The following is a 19,322-nucleotide window of genomic DNA, read 5'->3' on the forward strand; positions in this document are numbered from 1 at the left end:
AGGCAAGAGTTATCTGGAAACATTTACTTATTAACATGCACTTTTTAGAATTGTTTTTATTAATGAATATAGCAAAATTTCTTCATTTGTGAAATGTTTCTGTTGTGTAGTGTGAGTTGTTTCTGGGTCCTGGTTCAAATTCATTTAGCCTCATCCCCGGTATGCCACCGCAAGCTGTTGTTTGCTCCTCAACAGCCATTAATGCCATTAAAGTCTTTATCCAATTTGAGGTCTGTGCCGTCTTGGATCAGCTGCTGCTGGAATCAGCTGAACGCCAGCAGGGAAACTCGTTCTGTTATTTGTGCTTTGTCAGCTTCTTGCTTATGTGTGACCTCAGTCAACTTTAGAAAATATGCTGTTCATGTTTAACATTAATGCTGTATATACACTTGACATTAATGGACAAAACATCCATATCCCTGATTCATTTTGCATTGGTCTTCATACTGTATATTTCATTGCTGTTTCATTTCATACACTACAGAGTTTTATTTTTCTGAATGTGTCTCAACTGGTTTCCATTAATGTTCCTATGGTATAAAACAAAACAAAAATGTGTGTCCTATGCTGTACAGATTGACTTGACTTCACTTTAGGTCACAGTGAGCAAGTCTACATTATTTTTGTTAAAGTTGCATTGTCTTTTTTGTGGCTATATTATATTTCCAAGTACAGACTAAAGTGAAAAGCCTGTGCTGCACTAACCACACAACCATAAGGAAACATATTAAGACAGAACAGTAGCATGATGTTCACTGTGGTATGTGACTTATCTTAAGCAATGTCTGCAAATATACGGTATGGGAATTAATGAAAGAAACACACACACACACACACACACACACACACACACAAACATGTATAGGCCTATGTTTTAGGAAATGGTGAGCAGGGGTTTAAAGTACAATATTTATTTATCTGCTAGGGACTGCAGATGAAAATGAGCCTGAATGGCTAAATCTGGCACATTTACATGTTGGACCTTGTACTCATGTTGACTAATGTGCATTGTCCCTTTTAAATAAAGACATATATATATTAAAAATAAAATATTGGCTATATACATTTGTAACTGTAAGTTCTGTTTGGAAAGAAAGTGAATTAGAAAGAAATGCTCTATAAAACACCTTTAGACGTGTCTTAAATCACTGAATTTAATACCTTGTTTTCCATTGCATTGTAAGCTAATAGGAGACACTTAAACAGGTTCAGTCAGGGGTTAACCCTCATGAATTAATAATTCAGTCTGGTAAACTGATCAGTGCTGTGCGCAACATTTAGCAGTAGTTGACAATCTATAGTCCAACTATGATCAACTTCACATGTCATGATGATCATCATGATGTAAAGCATTGATCAGAAGCATAACTCCACTATAGACAGTAAAGGACTCCACCAGCCCTCTGCCCCTCCGCTCTCAGATATTCCCTGCTTCCCTGTTTGGCTGTTTCGGTCAGTGTGTGGGCGGGTTGGGTTTTTGTCGCTCACTCCCACAGTGACGTGATGAGAAAAGTTATCACAATGTGCTGAGAAGGAGGGATCAGACACAAGAACACACCGGTCTGAAGACTGATAACAGTAGCAGCTACTGTGGACGAGCCGCTAACAGGAAGTTCTTCTAACTGAGTGAACTTTATATAGTTTACTTTTATTTATTTGTTTGTGTGAGGAGTATTTATTTATATCAAAGATGAACGGAGGGTCGAGAAGTCTGTGCACATTTGAGGACATCAGAAATCATGAAGATGGGGTAAGCTACTCGGTTTGTCGGATTCCTTGATTTTCGTCTTTTAATATATAATAAGAAAGCAGATTTATGTGTGTTTACTTCCTGTATGAGTCCATTATGGTCAAATATGCAATTTTTTAATCAACCAGAAAACCAAAGGTACAAGGCAGTTTTTATTGTTGCCCACTCTGACGTTTGGATCTGTTGGCTCCTATTTTTACTATAAATATTTTTCAGTTTCAGTTTATTTTTCTTGACGTGACTCTGCTCAGTTGTGTGGAGTGGATCAGAGTCTGTGTGATTTTGTGGTTCTGGATCCTCAGGCTTTGTCTCCTCTAAGTGGTGTAGCCTACTATTAAGTCTGGCCTTGTTGTATTTAAAGTATTAGCCCATAAACCCCTCAAGTCCCAACACACACATAAAGGCAGAAGTTCAGAATTAACTCAAATAACATCTGTGCCTGTCACAGGTGCCTTTTGCCCACATCATTTAAGGGCTTACAGTTTCAGTTGTGACAGACAGTGACAGCAGTTCAGGAGACAAACCTGTAAACACTATGCTTGTGCAGAATGCGCACCACCTGTGCACGTGAAGTTTTCTTAAACAGGATTAAACATCACACTTCCTTGAATTGCGGCACAGACTTTTCCAGATAGCCTACTTGTACTGTAAATGAGTGATCACGTACAGTAGATGGGCTTTTGTCTGTGGCCGCAGAGGTTTAATCATTTACCTCGCCTGAAAGAGCAAACAGTAAACCTGCACTGAGGTTTATGAGGTTGCTGAGCAACATGACACTTTCACCTTATCAGCAACCTCCTGCTAAGTTTATCTGTTAGCAGGGACAGAGCCACTGAGCTCAGATCAGATGATATTCTCTAAAGAAGGCCATTACAGAGAACAGTGATCTCTCACCATGATTATGTTAAATTAGATCTAACTAAGCAGAATTTGAGAGCCAGCTTCAACATTTGTGTCAATAATCTAGACAGTACAGTAAATATCAGTTACTGTTGTGTAACTGTAAACAAAGGTCAGAGTGTACAAATGGCAGCTCCACTCCTAATAAACTGATTATTTGTGTTGAGGAATGTCTCCTGAAGCATTATGTGAAACTTCTGTTTAATCTATCTTACATTGCATTTTAACATGCGACTGATTCAACATTTGCATGAGCGTCATACAGAAAACAAATTAATCTCTATCACAGTCAAATCCAGCAATCAAACAGTCACCCACCTGTACAGTTATTTACATATCTGATATGGTTATTCAGGTCAGACTAAATAGAACAAAAGAGGTATTTTACCTCTACTGTACATGTAACCTTTCATAGTGACTTATTAACACAAAATATCAGGGAGAGGTCAGTCCATGAGGATACATGAGGAGAGATATGTGCATGATGTAGCAGTGAAAGGCCTTCAGTGGGTTTTTCGTTAAAAAGTGTCTTTCCTGGAGTGGATATGATCTGAAATAAAACAGGAGGAACAACCAGGCCTGGCTTTGAAACAAAATGTTACTGTAAAGTTTATAATAGCGACCAAAATCAAGCTATTATTTGTAAATCATTTGAAACTTGTGGCACAATTTCTCCTCCCTAAAAACCTAGTGTATTGAGAAGATTTTTTTCTTTGAGGGCACTTTTAAAAAAATAATGCCCCAACAATCCCTCCACAGTTTCCCTGAGCTGTGTGATTTAACACATTCCTTCTGTCTTTCCTCATCCTCAGACATCATCTCAGTCAGGACTGTGTGATGTTACTGGCTGGGAATGAGCCAAACATGACAGATAGATCCATCAATGTAGAGGAAAGACAGGAGCAGTATGCCAGATCACACCTGGTTCGCATGCCACACAGAGCAGGAAAAAAGATGACTGTCGAAATGATAGTGGGAGTCTGTCCTGATGGCAGCTCTCAACTTCATGACTCAGATCCTGGACTAGCTGTTTACCGTCAGCATTCACCTGTTCAGGTTCTCACATGATGGTAACACACAAGCAAATAAACCTCCTGAAATGCTTCACTTCACTCAGCTTGTCTCAAACCCAAAGGGACTTACCATCTCCAACAGAAAACACTGTTCACAAACTGCTCCAAACAGCTCTATTGTAGTCCAGCCTTTACTTCCGTGACGAACGTGCGTCACTTTGTAACACACGTTATAATGCTCGTCTAGCTGCTAACGTGACGCCCTCATACTCTGCTTCTGACTGGCTTGTAGTCCTTACCTAGCTACTGCGCATATGTGACTCCCAACAAAGATGGAACAGAAGTGAGATGTCTCACTCTGTAGCTAAAACAGAGAGCTCAACACACAGGGTGAAAAGAGGAGCTGCAGCAATGTGCAGTACAACAAAAATAGGGTGTTTTTTGAAAATTAAACCATGCAAACCTATTCTGATATAACCTCTAAATACAATTATGAACCTGAAAATGAGCATAACATGAGCACTTTAACCTTTAACTTAACCCTTTACTTTGTATAGACTGCTGGCTGACTGAAGGGCAACAATACTCTTCACCACCCTGGGAACTACAGCTCCATACTAAAGGATTTAATCCCAAAACAGGACATACATCTAAAAACTCTAGCTGCATTTATTTTCTTTATTGATTAATCTGCTAATTCTTTTCTTGATTAATCATTAAGTCTTATGAAATACCAAAACAGTGAAAATCACAATTTTCCAGAAAGTGACATTATCAAGTTACTTGTTTTGTCCAACCAACAGTCCAAAACCCAACTTCATTAACTATCATCATATACTGTAAATATGACAATCATATAGAAAAGCCAAAAATCCTCATATTTAAGAGGCTGGAACTTGCAGGAGTTTGGTATTGATGCTTAAAAATGACTAAAATGAGAAATAGATTATCAAAATAGTTGGCAATACATTTTCTTTCAGTCAACCAATCAATTAATCGACTGATCGTTGCAGTTCTTGTTGAGCAGTGGTCAAAACGTGTCTACACAATTTGAGTATCAGTAGTCAGTATCAGTTAAGTATGGAAAGTTGGCATTTAATGCTTACATTGTTAGTCTTGTTTGCTTATTGTTTACTCAAATATTTCCTGATCTTAGTCATCATTTTGAAGTTCATTTCAGCAAAGTTTAGCTGCTTACTGTATGTTGTATAAGTAAGGTAACTAAACTCGTGTATGTATGGGCACTGGTTTTAAAACATTTAATACCTGCAACCCGAGCATTAGCCCTAGTCGGCTCACAGCTGTCGCCTCAGAGGCCGAGGTTTAGCTGTAATGTACCTGGACAGAAGACAGTGACAGGTGACAAGTGACATCCATGCAGCAGGTGTGGGAAAGCAACTCATGAGAGGGATAATGTGATTTAATGTATGTTGAAGTTCACACACTTGTGGAATGCAGGTACTGTACAACACCTGCAGGCACACAATGTTTTACAGTGTAGGGCCATGATACCTGCTGCTGCCTGAGGTTAGGAATCTGAACATCATGATCTTTTTTTAAAGTACCACAGAGCTCTAAAGTATATTTAGTTTTTATGACCCAAATTCAGCAACTCTGTCTGTTTATCAGCAACATTCCCAGGTTGGCAGTCACTTCTCAGCTAATTTAACCCACATGATTTACAGGCCTCCTGATGCCAAGTCCAAAACAAAAAGCGTCTTCATACTACATACATAAGCCTTTCAGCCCGTCCATACCCCGTGATCTTTTGTGCTCATTGTTGGTGCACCCAGCAGTGCGGATGCTGTGTGCTTAGTTTCAGGTTGCCCTGTTAGTGTGTACTTTGAGTTGTGTGTATGTGTGTGTATTGTCCTGTGTGTGTGTGTGTCTTTGTCTTTGTATGTGTGCGTGCATACGTCACCGTCCATGAGCACATCCAAATGGTCCCTTTCTCTGTGTTCCCAGGAGCTCTAGTATTACAGGTTGTCTTTTGAAGGTGGTATAGAGTGTGTGTGTGTGTGTGTGTGTGTGTGTGTGTGTGTGTGTGTGTGTGTGTGTGTGTGTGTGTGTGTGTGTGTGTGTGTGTGTGTGTGTGTGTGTGTGTGTGTGTGTGTGTGTGTGTGTGTGTGTGTGTGTAAAAAAGAAAAGTACGCAGAGAGACTAGTGTGTAAATAGTCGATGGTAGAGCTAGGATTAGCGAGTCTTTGTTTGGTCGTCTATGAAGAGCCAGAGAAGTTGTATAATGATGGATTCCTTGTTAACAACACTCTCACTGTTCCCCCCCTTTTCTCCCCCTCCTCTCTTTTCCCTCCCCTAATCGCTGGGCCTTAAAGAGCTTTCAGGTGCCTGTAATCTGAGAGGAAAGCATGTTGAACCATAGGGGAATTTTTGGCTTTCATTTCCCTGAGTTTTGTTTGTCGTAGTTGGACCCCTCACCCACCAGCTATTGGGCTACTTCCCCCTGCCTTTTTTATTGTTCCTGTTGCCAGTTTACTTGCGTTTTAGTCCCATCTGACCCTCACTGCTTTCTCTCCATTAAAGGCCTTCTGTTGTCTGTACAACACATTGCCTTTTCTTTAACTCTTTCTTTATCACAGCATTACACAACACAACCCAGTTCATTTCCCCTGTCTGGCTCACATCAAGGCCGGGTCATATCAGACATGGTTTCAATGCAGAGGGAGAGATACAGCAGTCACATTGATTGCCACTCTTACGGTAAACTGCGAAAACAATTGATTTTAAAATAGGGCTGCAACTAACGATTATGTTTATTATTGATTATTGATATATACAGGTTAAATAGACACACACACACACACACAAGCCTCTGTTATCTTCTACCAGACCCTCTTCTATGTAATTGGTTGCGTGTGTGTGTTTGTTTGTGTTTACAGTATTTAACCACAGAACATTACAGCCATTTCTTCTTTGCCTGTTCCGATGTCTCAGACTTGACATGACACCAGGACACAGTGAATACACGCGGGAAGATAAACAGAACAAGATGTGTTTGGCTGGAATGAGTTATGTAATGTCGCTGACCTCCTCCCTCACATCCGCATATTTATACTTGCACACACACTCACTGGGTATCACTTATAAGGGGGTTCCCTATGCTGGAGGACACACACACACACACCCAGTCACATCCCGGTCGAGACTTTTCCTGTTAAAGCGACTTCTCTCCTGTGACTAAAAGAAATAACTGGGAAGGTTTGTGTGTTTCACTTTAGCGTTCTGAACATTGTTTTCTCTCTGACTTACTATTCCCTCTGATATTGCTAGTGTGCCAGATAGTTTATGGCTACTGTGAGGATTGTGTTGTCATGGAAATGTTCTGTCTTGCTTGAAATTACATTTTCGGCCCACTTTCCCAGAAATCCAGCCATTGCTTTCAATTGGCTGTGAGCGCCTGGAGAGTTTCCGCCTAACGTCCCTCTGACGTCCATAGCACACACATTTAATTCAAACAATCTGTCTCTGTGCAGCTGTGAAAAAAACTTTAGCTTTATTTCTGACGCTTGTACCCCTCTCTCTCTTACTGGTTACTCTCTCCCTCTTGTTTGTTTCAGTGAGTATGACTCAGTCTCTCCTCCTCTTTTCTTCCCCTCTCCTCCTCAAAATAGTCCTCAGTCAATCTCTCCATCACATAACGGTCTCTTTGTGGATTCACCCAACGTCTCATTTCTTCATTGCCTTTTTCAGGAGGGGTGCAGGCGTCTGCGACTCACACTGCACGACCAGAGCCAGGCAGCTCGGAGCACGGAGCAGCACAGGGACAAGGTAAGAAGAACTTCCTGCACATTATTATAACTAAGGTTATAACCTTGACTGTAACACCAGTTGCGGTGGGATAACATTTATCACTGCTTTAGATGACATGGTTTGGATACTTAGGGGTTTAAGATATGCTTTTACTGTGCAATTAAATTGACTTTTCATCTTGAATGGATGCAATGTGTCAGATTTGTTGTACGTCATGAGGGAGAATAGTCTTTCTTTTTTCTCTCTGATAGTATGTGATAGTATGCAATTTCTTTGAATGAGAAAAAAAAACCAGTAGCACTATTGTGTGCTACTGGGTGAAAGTGCTATCATTTAGGCCATAGTTGGATTAAAAAGTTCCCAATGATCCTCCTGAGTAATTAGCTCAGAGCTATTGTGCATTTACACATGTATTGCGGCACATTGCTACACACAAACTGTACAGAGACACAAATTGCTTGTAAACATGCCACAGCTGCGATCAGCTTTTCATTACGTGGTTCCCACACAAGGCCACTCAAAACGTCTCAAGACAACCATCGTTCTCCCAAAACCAGTGCCAAAGTTAGATTTTAAAAAAACGAGACCACCAGAGCAGCAGAGTTACTTAACCTCTCCCTACCTTCTTCTATGTGTGTCTGCTTATGGTGTTGTCCAAGTCTGAATACTACTTCCAAAGAAGCACTAGATGTTTGTGGGTTAGTCTCCATAGTGATTACGGCTATGATTCTGCCTCCTGATTATAGAGTCTCAGTCAGTCTCACACACACACACACACACACACACACACACACACACACAGAAATAATTTGCTCAGGACGAGACTGAGAATGTATTCAGTAGTTCTATTAAATAGTTTAATAACATCATTTATTATGTTATTAAACGAAAGTACTCCTGGCTGTTCTTCGTGTGTCGTGTTGCAATACTCATGAGAAACATGCTTCATCTCCTCCTCCAGCGTCAGCAAAACACAGTGACGATGTTTGGAAATGCATCACACCCATCCACGCATCCTCACGCAACACAGTGCCTGACACATTGTTAACTCCTCTGCTCTCTAATCTTCAGCCAATTGGACGAGCGTTTGCGCTGGTGCAGCCGCCCACTGACAGGACATCGAGTCCTGAACCGGTCAAATCGACAGAGGAGCAGGTTGAGGTTATCAAGGTGGGTTTGGCCCACTGGCTGTTGTTTTTGTAGAAATAAATGGTGTATGTTTGTTTCATGGTTGTGCTGGTGTTTAACATCCGTGTCTCCCCCTGTTCCAGGTTTATCTAGAGGCCCGCAGACAGGAGCAGCAGAAACACCAGCAGAGCCTGAAGATGTTGTCAGACGAAGTTTCCCAGATACAGGAGGTCAGTCTCTGGACAGTATTTATTCTAGCTCTGACACACATTTTAAACACTGTCTCCTGGATTATGTAACAATTTGCATGTTTGCATTATGTAAATTCCTTCCCGCTTCCAGACTTCTTGTCTCTCTGTTCACAATAACATATTGTGTTTATCGCTTTATAGAACCTGGAACACACACATGGTAAAACATAATAAATGATAGTATCTCAGTATCTCACGATATGTCTGTATTTCACACAGGTGAGGTATTGCCTGAAGACGCTGAGGGAGCAGATGGCAGCCAAAAACAAGGTAGATCTTTTATGAGCTGCTTTGTTGCGCCCTTACCATTGTTCACCCTACATCCTGTGTGCTTATTGCAATTTCCTCCACCTCTCTCATCTCCATCTTTCACTCTTTCCTTGCTGACTTCCTTCGTTTCTCTCTCCAGCCGGTGACAAACGGGTGGAAAGTTGGTCTGCCCTTCAGAAAGAGCGCTGCGCCTGCCCCCAGCGCAGGAGCGAAAGCTGACCCACAGGTGAACATTCATAGTTGTAAATATAGAGTTGAGATGTGTGTGAGCAATGCACATATACAATTTTGCATGCAAATCATAGCCACAGTCCACTGTCTGCGTTTTCCTCTGGACAATGTTTGCCAGTGTGTTTTGTGTGATGCCTGTAAAGCGATCCCCTCCGGGAGGCACACAGGAAGGAGGAGATATAAAGTTTAAGAGATAGACAAACAGGCATGAAATATACTGTAGGAGAAAAAGAGAGGATTTAAAATGGCAGCGAGCGTGTATGCTCATAGCACCCAGGGGTGTATGAAAATGTGTGAGAGAGCCATTCCAGAACACACTGTTCCGCTCCCTGCATGTGTTATTGTGTTCAGGCCCTACTCATTGTTCCCAGCATTCCACAGATGCCTCTCCTTTAATAGATTTGTTGCTGTCTTTGAGCCACACACATTTAGCAACCACTACTGACTGCGTGTGTCAGTGATATTTTGTACAAATACAAACAGAGCTGACAACACTGTGTTTGGATGAATAGTTATTGTGCCAATTATAGCATTTATCTGTGACTCATGCTACAGTTCACTCACAGAAGTGTTGCAGAAATTAGGAGGGAAACACTGGTCGCCATCCAACTGCTCCAGTGACGCACACTGACATGCTTTGTTACATTATGTCATCATGAAAGTATCTATCTATCTATCTATCTATCTATCTATCGTAACATTATTGTTGTTGTTTTTAACCCATTCATTTGTACAAAAAACAAAAAAAACCCACTTTACATTAAATCACAGTTTGTGTGGGTTTTTTGACACTGATTAACAGAAAATGGCATTACAGTCAGTATTTAAAGGTCTCATGGCATGAAAATGTCACTTTATGAGGTTTTTTAACATGAATATGAGTTTCCCCAGCCTGCCTTTGGTCCTCCAGTGGCTAGAAATGGCGATAGATGTAAACCAAGCTCTGGGTATCCTGTTCTGCCTTTGAGAAAATGAAAGCTCAGATGGGCCGATCTGGAATCTCCTCCTTATGACCTCATGAGGAGAAAGGTTACCTCCCCTTTCTCTGCTTTGCCCACCCAGAGAATTTGGCCCGCCCATGAGAAAGAGAGAGACATCATGGCTTGCAAACAAGCAAAGTGGCAGTTGTTCAAGGCCACATCCCCCCCCTCTCTCCTCCTTAATAGTATTTAAAGATACAGACACAGAAATGGCACATCCTAAGGAAAGCTCATTGTGGGACTGGCTCTAGTGGCTGTAATTCTGCACCAAGGCTGAATTTGAAAAATGAAAAGAGACTTCAGATACAGTATTAGGGGACCACTAAGGTCTATATAAAAGCATCCAAAGAGCACCATGTCATAGGACCTTTAACTGACCATCTATTGGATTAAGATCTGGACTCTGACTTGGTCACTCCAGGACATTACGGTATCTATCTACTAATCTAAAACTTGATTCTTTCTCTACTAGGAGGCAGATGAAGAAGCGGAAAGAGTCAAGCTGAGGGAGGTCAGTAAGCGCTTGTATGCACAGCTACAGGAAGCAGAAAAGAAACACCAAGAGGAAAAAGAGAGGCTGCAGGTAACACACATATACAGAGCTTCTTTTTACATTCATTATGCATCATTGCAAATAATGTAAACTGCATTTTGGTTGCACTAAAACCACTTTTTTGTCTCTTCCAGGCTGAAGGCAGCAGGCTGAGGCAGCATCTGAGCGACGAGGAGGAGAAGTTGAAGATCACAGAGGAAGCCAGCGATAGGAAAGACAAGCGCATCGACGAGCTCCAGAGGTTGCTGGGAGGGATGGAGCAGGAGAGCGCCAGCCTGCGGGAGGCAATCCGCAACCGCGAGGAGGAACTGCGCGAACTGCGCAAGATCAGAGAGGAGGGCCAGAAAGGGGATCAGAGGTCAGCTAACACAAACGCATTAACAGAAGAAAAGATGCTTTGTCAATCAGTGACAGTCAAATCACGAGTTGCGTGTGTTCTAACTCTCTGTGTGTATTTTTAGGGCTGAGCAATTGGAAAAGGAGGTGGCTATTCTCAAAGAAAAGATCCACCATCTGGATGACATGCTAAAAAGCCAGCAAAGGAAAGTCAGACACATGATTGAACAGGTGAGGCGCACATGTGTGAGACTCTGTAAAGCAAACACATTGTCTCCGTGTTCATATTTGTGCAGGATTTACTGACTGTTTTACTGTGTGTTTGCTCGTCTTTAGCTCCAGAACTCTCGCATGGTGATCCAAGAGAGGGACCGTGTGATCAAAGAGCTGGAGGAGAAAGTGGCTTTCTTGGAGGCTGAGGTAAGTGCTGCTTATTGTCTTCTCCTATAAAAAATAATGTTATGGCTTTTCAATGGAATTGAGAATGAAGGGTCCGGGTTAAGTGGAAGTGAGGGACAGGAGAAAGGAATACTCAGCCTGATCTCTGCAGAGAGAGAGGAGATACGAAAGGGAAGGAAATGCAACCGCTGTCTGCTTTGTGGTCACATTACTTATTTTTATTGGTACTATTTGAACTGACCCCTGACCTCATGTGTGTGCAGAACCGAGAGATGCATGACCAGATGGACTACTTCCTGGGAGGGCAAAGGTCAAATTCCTACCTTTCATCAGAGCGCAACCCCCAGATTGTCTATAGGTAACTTATTTTTCCCTTCCTCTTAACATTTTTTCACCTGTAAACTTTGTAAAAGTCCTACAGGGCCTTTTCTTACCTGTGCATTAGTTACAAGCATGGCATTTATTTTAATTTAGCTAATTTGGTGAAACGGCCCGAAAATACAGTACATGCAAACAAAAATATTCTTCTATTCTAGTCATACATTTTCATAAGACTCCTTTCTTTTCCTCTTGTCCCCTCAGTAAACCAATCAAGCCGTCCAACTCGTCCAGCAAACCACTGCCTTTCATCAAAGTCATCGAGATCAGGTCATAAAGACACTGTGCAGAAGAAAGACACGAGGAGGGCTCAGAACCACCACATCTTTTCAATGCAGACTGAAACCAGACAGCAGCTCTACGACCACATCTGATCGCATTAATAGTTGGGATGTCAGAGTTGAGCTTCCTGGACTGTAACTACATACACTTCTACATAAACCACAAACACTCTTGAAGGATACTGTGTGGTGTTTGGCGGCACACACACACACACACACATCAGGGTTTGCAGTGTGTCTGTGCTTAATGAATGAGTGTGTATGTCAGCTTTAATGTAGATACAGTAGGCATACTGATTCCACTGATGTGCATTTGAAGTTTTACGTGTAATACTGCGTACTGTATGCAAGCGTTTCCTTGTGCTGCCTTGTTTTGATTGCTACTTTAACCTTTGAGTTTATGACAGTTTGGCGTTGTTCAAAACAGGACCGTTGAGCAAAGTGCAGGATGGCAGTCCACATACAATAATGTAGCAAACATAGCTAACTACGCTAAAGGTTTCATGTAAAAATCATTAACCAGATGATCCTTTGTCCGTGTACTCATCCATGACTCTGTTCACTTTTCGGAGTGAATGGTATGTTTTAAATCTGTAAATATTGATATAGTTTATATAAGGTCATCACCCTGTGTGGTTTTTTTTAAGCCCCAAACAACAGTATGGCACTTCATGAAACTGAGACAGCAGAAGGAAAAATTATGTCGGTGTTGGATGAAGATTTGACGTTACTGCTTCATAGACGTGTCATTATTCTACATATTTCCTGTAAACCATTTCAGTTTCCTGTCAGTGTAAACAGTCACCTTGTTTTGTACATATTAATGGGATTTGATGTTTGAATTTCTACCTAACAACTTTCTCCTTTGTATTTATTTATATTAAATAAAACCTTGATAAATTGTGTAATAGGTTTTTTATGAAGTACATTCTAATCTATTATATGTAATTGTGGTTCTTAAAATAAATAACTGAAAATTAATACAATTCTTGCTTTGACTTCTTTCTAATTATTACTATGGAGGGAGTGCCCTCTGCTGGACCCTATGCACACTAGAAATTAGAACATTATAAAACATTTTGACAGTACGTCACAGTTTTATTTGGATGGCAACTTGTACAATAAGCACCACAGAAAATAAAATGATTCAAGCATGGAGATCACATGCTTCACTGGGAACCCTAAATACTAGGTCCCTGTCTAAAAAGACAAAAAAAAAGTCCAGAAAGAGACTTCCCCTGATGCAACATTCAGAATGCATTAATGCACTGGAATACTGTTACTGTTACATTGCACTGAGAGAACGATTAAATCAAAAGAGCACTTAATCATCAAAATTCATTAAATCAAGTATGGCTTCTGTAAGACAAACATTTAAGGCTTAAAAAAGGACATACATAGATGTAAACATAAGTGACATAAACAGTGTGTTTTCCCACAATTAATACTGGTTTTCTCTACAATCTTTGTTAACTATTAGCGTGTTTAAATACAGTCGGTTAATTCTAACAAGTCTGCATAGGCCTTTACACTGTGCAATAAATATGATTGTCTTGTCATTGCATAGCCACATGACTGGTTTTGTTTTGGTCAAATCAACCCTACTTACTATAGTCACTTTTCTACCCAATTATAGCACTCAAACATGCATTAATACAGTATATATGCATAAGCTACACTTAGGTAAAGAGCCATGAGTCTGATATGCATTATACTGTAAACCAGGCAATATGTGTTAATACATGAAGGCAGTGTTTTTCATTTCACGCGTAACTATCTGGCGACAGTGACCCGTTGTCCGTAGGCACTTTAATTACTGGCAGCACTACCTTGTCTTTGAACTTTCTTTTGGATGGGTGTCACAAGTTTTCAGAAGGAGCTGTCCAGAGTGTTGTAGTTGTCTTTGAGGTTCTTCAGCTCCAGGAAGTGTCCGGGCCGCTTGCTACGCTGCTGCATTGAAGATGTGAGGTAGGTGGTTTGGGTGGGGGAGGAGGAGGAGCTTGCAAGCTCTGTGGTGCTGGTCAGGTCTTTGGCTGCGGACTGGTGGTACTGGCTCGGAGTGCTGCTGCTGCTGTGAGACTTGACGCTGAAAACAGGGAAGGGAGAAACATTGTTCCCGGGGCATAATTAACATTCCACGACGGGATTAGCAACAAAGCAAAAGCTGTAAGGGAGCACTGTGAGAAAAGGTTGTGTTTACTCACACAGACGCCAGTTCAGTTAGAGCTTCCTGGTATTTCAAAAATTCTGCTTCCCCAAAAGCCTACAGCCAAAAGCAGGAGCCAAAGACAGGACATCAGTACATTTACACAGTATATAGTACACACCAGGATGGGCAATATGGTAAAAAGGAAAACCATGCTAATCATAAGGATATTATATAAATAAGTAACAATTTACAACAGTGTAATGTACAGTAAACCACAGAACATGCATTATAATGTAAACCATTACATATGTGCAATCATGTGTGCCATATGTAAATGGGTGTTCATGGTACTGAACTACAAGGCACGGTTAGATCGTACGTTTATGTTATCCACGTTTTAAACTCAATGTTCTTGTTATTAATTTAGACAAGAACTGTGTGACACAATATCACAATATCATCAAGTCAACTTCATTTGAGTTTAACTTTAACTTTGTGTTTAACTTTACTCTTTAAAACATCATGACGATGTTGTTTAAAGAGATGTTACATCTCTGGCACACAAAATGCACACAGAGACGCTGACCTCAGCCCCGTGACGTGCTTTGCTGTACCCATCCAGCACTTTGTCGATGAGCGAGCTCAGACTGTCTCGGAACGCACAGTGGGAGTTTCGTAGATGTAGAAGCCAGGTCCGAAGTCTTTTACCCGTCACGGCGGCGGATGTGCCACCCAGTTCACGGAAAGGAAGATCTGTTGACAGAAAAGTGCAGGTGGTATTGCAACAGTCTGTCATGACAACAAAACCAAACTGTGACTAACATCAGTGACAACAAAGCTTACCAGTGTCTCTGATGGCATCCAGTGCTCTCATCCTGTACAGGTAGTCATGGGAACCTGCAAGAGACACACAGATTCCTCTGTACAACTGCATAAAAACTATTCACGTAGATAGTTTCAGGACTGGTGTGTATTAGTGTGTGTGTGTGTGTGTGTGTGTGTGTGTGTGTGTGTGTGTGTGTGTGTGTGTGTGTGTTCCTCTCTAACCAGAATGTTCTTTGTGTTTTAGCCGGTCATCATCTGGGGAGAGCAGACGAGGCTCAAAGTGGATTTTCTGGACCTGGCATAGTTTGGCTTCAATTTCTTGTCTCAACTCCTACAGCACACATACAAGAAACTGCTATAGTTAACAAGCTAAACACTGCACAGCATCACACTTCTGGTTCATTATGGTGTGTGTGTTACCTTAGGAGCATTGTGGCCAAGGGGAACATGTGGTCCTCTCCGAGACTTCATGGCAAATCGCATAATTTGTCTTTTGACGAAGATAAACAGCAAAACAAACACCTACCATAGAGGAAAGTCAAGAGTTAGTAGATTCTTTTATAACCCTTTTTAAGCGTAGTGAATATGCCAGTGGATCATAAACAGAACCAAACAAACAAATACACAATAAATGTGTGAATATGTAAATAATTAAATATATTAATTAAAATACAAAACATTCTATTAAACTTAATGCATACTGTTGTAGCCAATTTATACTTGTGCGTGTGTGTGTGTATATATATATATATATGTTGTCGGACACTACGTCACCGGCGCACCTGTGTGTATGTGTGCTAATTACCACAATCACAGAGGTTAGAAAGAGGAAATCACAGGTGAGCGGCGCAAGGGAATTAGGATTAGTAATGGGACAACTGAATCTTTTACGTGAGTCGGTTCAACCGGACGGTCGTAGGTTAGCCTACCGGGTTAATAGATTCGGTCACCGGTTCGCGTGCGCGTTTACTTGCCCCGCCAGACACCGCTTGATTACATTAGACTCACGCACTGGCCACGGTTACATGCGGTGTGTATATATATATATATATATATATATATATATATATATATATATATATATATATATATATATATAAAAACGTTAAATCTAAATGTTAAATATATATATCTAAACGTTAAATCTAAATCTTAAATATATATCTAAATATTAAATATAAATGTTATATCTAAATGTGTCGCCAAGTGTAAAGCTAAATATTTAGAAAATATTCAAATTCCCAAGGAAACCACGCCCACTGCAGTGGCTTCAAATCGCGCTGCACCCAGTGATGCCCCAGCATACCAGGGGTATCTCTGTTGTAGCCAGTGGGTACTTGGAAAGATTGTGGAGCAGCTTAACTAATCAAAATAATAACTGAATTATGATTGATTCAAAACAATATATCAGCTAAAACAGCTCAACACATATGTTAAAACATATAGCGAAGTAATCAATGGTTGAAAAAAATAGCTAAAAGTGGCCTACTGACATAGCTAACAGTTGAAATGATTAGCTAAAAGTAATGGATGACTTTTGAAACATTAACCACACTTCAAGTAAAAGGTCTAGTTAGTAGAATTTCTGACCAAACCAACCTAAATGTTTACAGTTCAATTGCATGAAAATGTAAGAATATTCACTTTAATATGATAAATAGTGTGAACACATTGGGAATTGATAGGGCGGGTTATGTGAGTTTATACGACAGGGCTGTGGGGGAAACCTCAGACCAGAAGGATTGGAAAGCACTGATCTACAGTATTTTATATTATTAATGGACCAGTATATTACAGACATGCCTTAATAGTTATGTTAATCACAATACCGTTGTTTGAATTACATATCTCCGTGTGTGACTAACGTCATCCTTCCCAAGCAATCTAACATTAGCCCAGCATTGATAAAGTCCAGCTATGCAGCCAACATATTCATCCGAACACAACTAAAATGTCACAATCAATTTCAATTTCAAAAGTATTGAAAACTACTTACATGTGGCTATAGTGTGACAGGCCTACTGCTGTTCAGTCTCGCATTGCGAGACCTAGCTAAGTTAGTTAGTTACAGTGCTGCGAGGCCTGTTCAGATGACATGTCGGCTGCAGTGTGTGAGCTAGATTGCTTGTGAAGGATGAGTCAAACTAACGTTAAACACACAAGGAGATATGAGTCAAACAAAACAACGGCATTATAGTACACACAAATATTAAGACATTTCTGTGATATAAGTCAATAATACAAAATACTGACCGAAATGTGTTTCAATCCAGTAACATTAGTCGAACAGCGCCACTGTAGTCAGTATTTACTGTACCAACAGGTGTTGACTGAAAATTGCGGTGCAGCGCGATTTGAAGCAACTGCAGTGGGCGTGGTTTCCTTTAGATATAACACATATTTAGACACATTCAGATATAACATTTAGATATATCTTTAAGATTTAGATATATATTTAACATTTAACATAGATATAAATTTAACATTTAGATTTAGATATAACACATATATATATATATATATATATATAATATTTCTGTCTCAAATGTGAGGAAAATGCGCTAAATGTGAGGAAAGTGAGCTAAATGTTGAAAATGTATCAGCTAAAAACTTGTAACCGAACTTTTACATTCGGCACCCCATATCTAACTACCACGTAGCAACATTCACTTCTAACATTTAACTTAACATAACTACCAAGATAACATTACGTGTATTTGTATGTGATATAATACTTTCCCCTTAGTAATGCAGCCTATGAATTTCCATGAACACAATTCTAAAATGCACGAGACATAAAGGCTTCTGGGATCGGTTGATAACTCAAACTTGCCGAGAACCTAGACACCCGTTTGATTACACAGACTCATGCAGTACCCTCGGTTACGGTCCTTCGTCTCGTTCAGTAGCCTGGTGCGCGATCTCCTCGTTACAGCTTACCTAATGTAGCAACATTCACTTCTCTAACATTTAACTTAGCATAACTACCAAGATACCATGACGTGTATTTGTATGTGATGTACTTCCCCATCGATAATGTGTGAATTGCCATGAACACAATCATCTAAGATGCACCAGAAACAAGGCTTGGTTCATATCTCAAACTTGCCGAGAACCAAGACACCGCTTGATTACATTAGACTCGAGCGGCCGGTTGCACGGTTACATTCGGTCTCGTTCAGTAGCCTGGTGCGCGGTCTAGGCGATTTCCTGATTGATTCTACCACCACTCCACTGGAGGCGTTAATGAGCTAGATTACTACACACACAGTAGCAGTCTAGCAGAAGAATACCAGCTACACACAACGGCACGAATGCATGGATGTATTAAGAGAACAGGAGTGAGTCGGTTCATTGACGTATGGCACTCGATTCTCCCGGTTCAGTGACACGAGTCGGGTTAATTAACCGGCTCTTCGGTCAGTTCGTCAACACTAATTAGGATCTGGGAAGCCACACAGTTTTTCAACCGTAGCTGTGTGCGTGTGATAGTCTGCGTGTTTTTGGTCTAGTATGATTGTTTTTGTAGGTGTTTCAAACGCACTCATAAATAAAGTGTTAAACTCAGATTTCATGGCGGACCTTACGTTTAGTTGGGATTTAGTTTTTTGCACTTCGTATGCAAGGACGGCATATGCTACATAAACTGTTGTGAAAATTAAGCCGGTAAAATACGACATTAAGATTGTTGTCATCTTGAGATTTAACTTAAACACTTGGATACAACACAGTTACAAAGTGAAACACTCACCAGACTACCGAAGGCCATTACAAGCACCACGTTAACGCTCGAGAGAAGAGAATCACTCCGCATTTTGAAATGGTTAAACTTAACCAAACGTTAGCTAAACAAAGCTAAATGACGGAAAGTATGTCCAACACTTGGCCTTTGAAAGGCATACTGTTTCATTGAATTGCTCGTTTTTAAAACACACGAAGATAACGTTAAACGAAAGACAGACAACAGGGAAGTAAAGTACTCTCCGTTGTTACATTTCGCTAACCGCCCGGTTTGTTGTTTTCCGGGGTGGTCACGTGACTGGTACAGGCAAGGTGACGTTTATGTCTGACGTTACTCTGGTGTCTTCTGCCATCTGCTGTTGAAAGTGA

General features: G+C 40.7%; 2 protein-coding genes across 4 annotated transcripts; one reads left to right on the forward strand and one right to left on the reverse strand.

The window, feature by feature from the left end:
- Nucleotides 1-1,536: 1,536 nt before the first annotated feature.
- On the forward strand, nt 1,537-13,224 carry tuft1a (tuftelin 1a). Its single transcript, XM_078252909.1, has 12 exons — nt 1,537-1,750; nt 7,372-7,449; nt 8,503-8,601; nt 8,703-8,789; nt 9,030-9,080; nt 9,220-9,306; nt 10,764-10,874; nt 10,979-11,202; nt 11,306-11,411; nt 11,517-11,600; nt 11,843-11,937; nt 12,162-13,224. Exons 1-12 carry the CDS (start codon nt 1,691-1,693, stop codon nt 12,232-12,234), a joined length of 1,155 nt encoding a protein of 384 aa, XP_078109035.1. The 5' UTR covers nt 1,537-1,690; the 3' UTR covers nt 12,235-13,224.
- Nucleotides 13,225-13,315: 91 nt separating this feature from the next.
- On the reverse strand, nt 13,316-19,230 carry ltap1 (lipid transport auxiliary protein 1). Of its 3 annotated transcripts, XM_078252911.1 has the most exons (9): nt 18,964-19,230; nt 17,466-17,594; nt 17,209-17,356; nt 15,633-15,734; nt 15,435-15,543; nt 15,231-15,284; nt 14,974-15,140; nt 14,443-14,501; nt 13,316-14,324 (listed from the first exon to the last, which is right to left on the reverse strand). In XM_078252911.1, the coding sequence occupies exons 4-9, from the start codon at nt 15,693-15,695 to the stop codon at nt 14,108-14,110; spliced, it is 669 nt and encodes a 222-aa protein (XP_078109037.1). In that variant the 5' UTR covers nt 15,696-15,734; nt 17,209-17,356; nt 17,466-17,594; nt 18,964-19,230; the 3' UTR covers nt 13,316-14,107. The 3 variants fall into 3 exon arrangements, with proteins under 3 accessions (XP_078109037.1, XP_078109038.1, XP_078109036.1); XM_078252912.1 differs by lacking the exon at nt 17,209-17,356; XM_078252910.1 differs by lacking the exons at nt 17,209-17,356; nt 17,466-17,594.
- Between the last annotated feature and the right edge of the window lie 92 nt (nt 19,231-19,322).

This window comes from Sander vitreus, chromosome 6 (genome assembly GCF_031162955.1).
Source record: "Sander vitreus isolate 19-12246 chromosome 6, sanVit1, whole genome shotgun sequence".
In the NCBI taxonomy this organism is placed as follows: domain Eukaryota; kingdom Metazoa; phylum Chordata; class Actinopteri; order Perciformes; family Percidae; genus Sander; species Sander vitreus.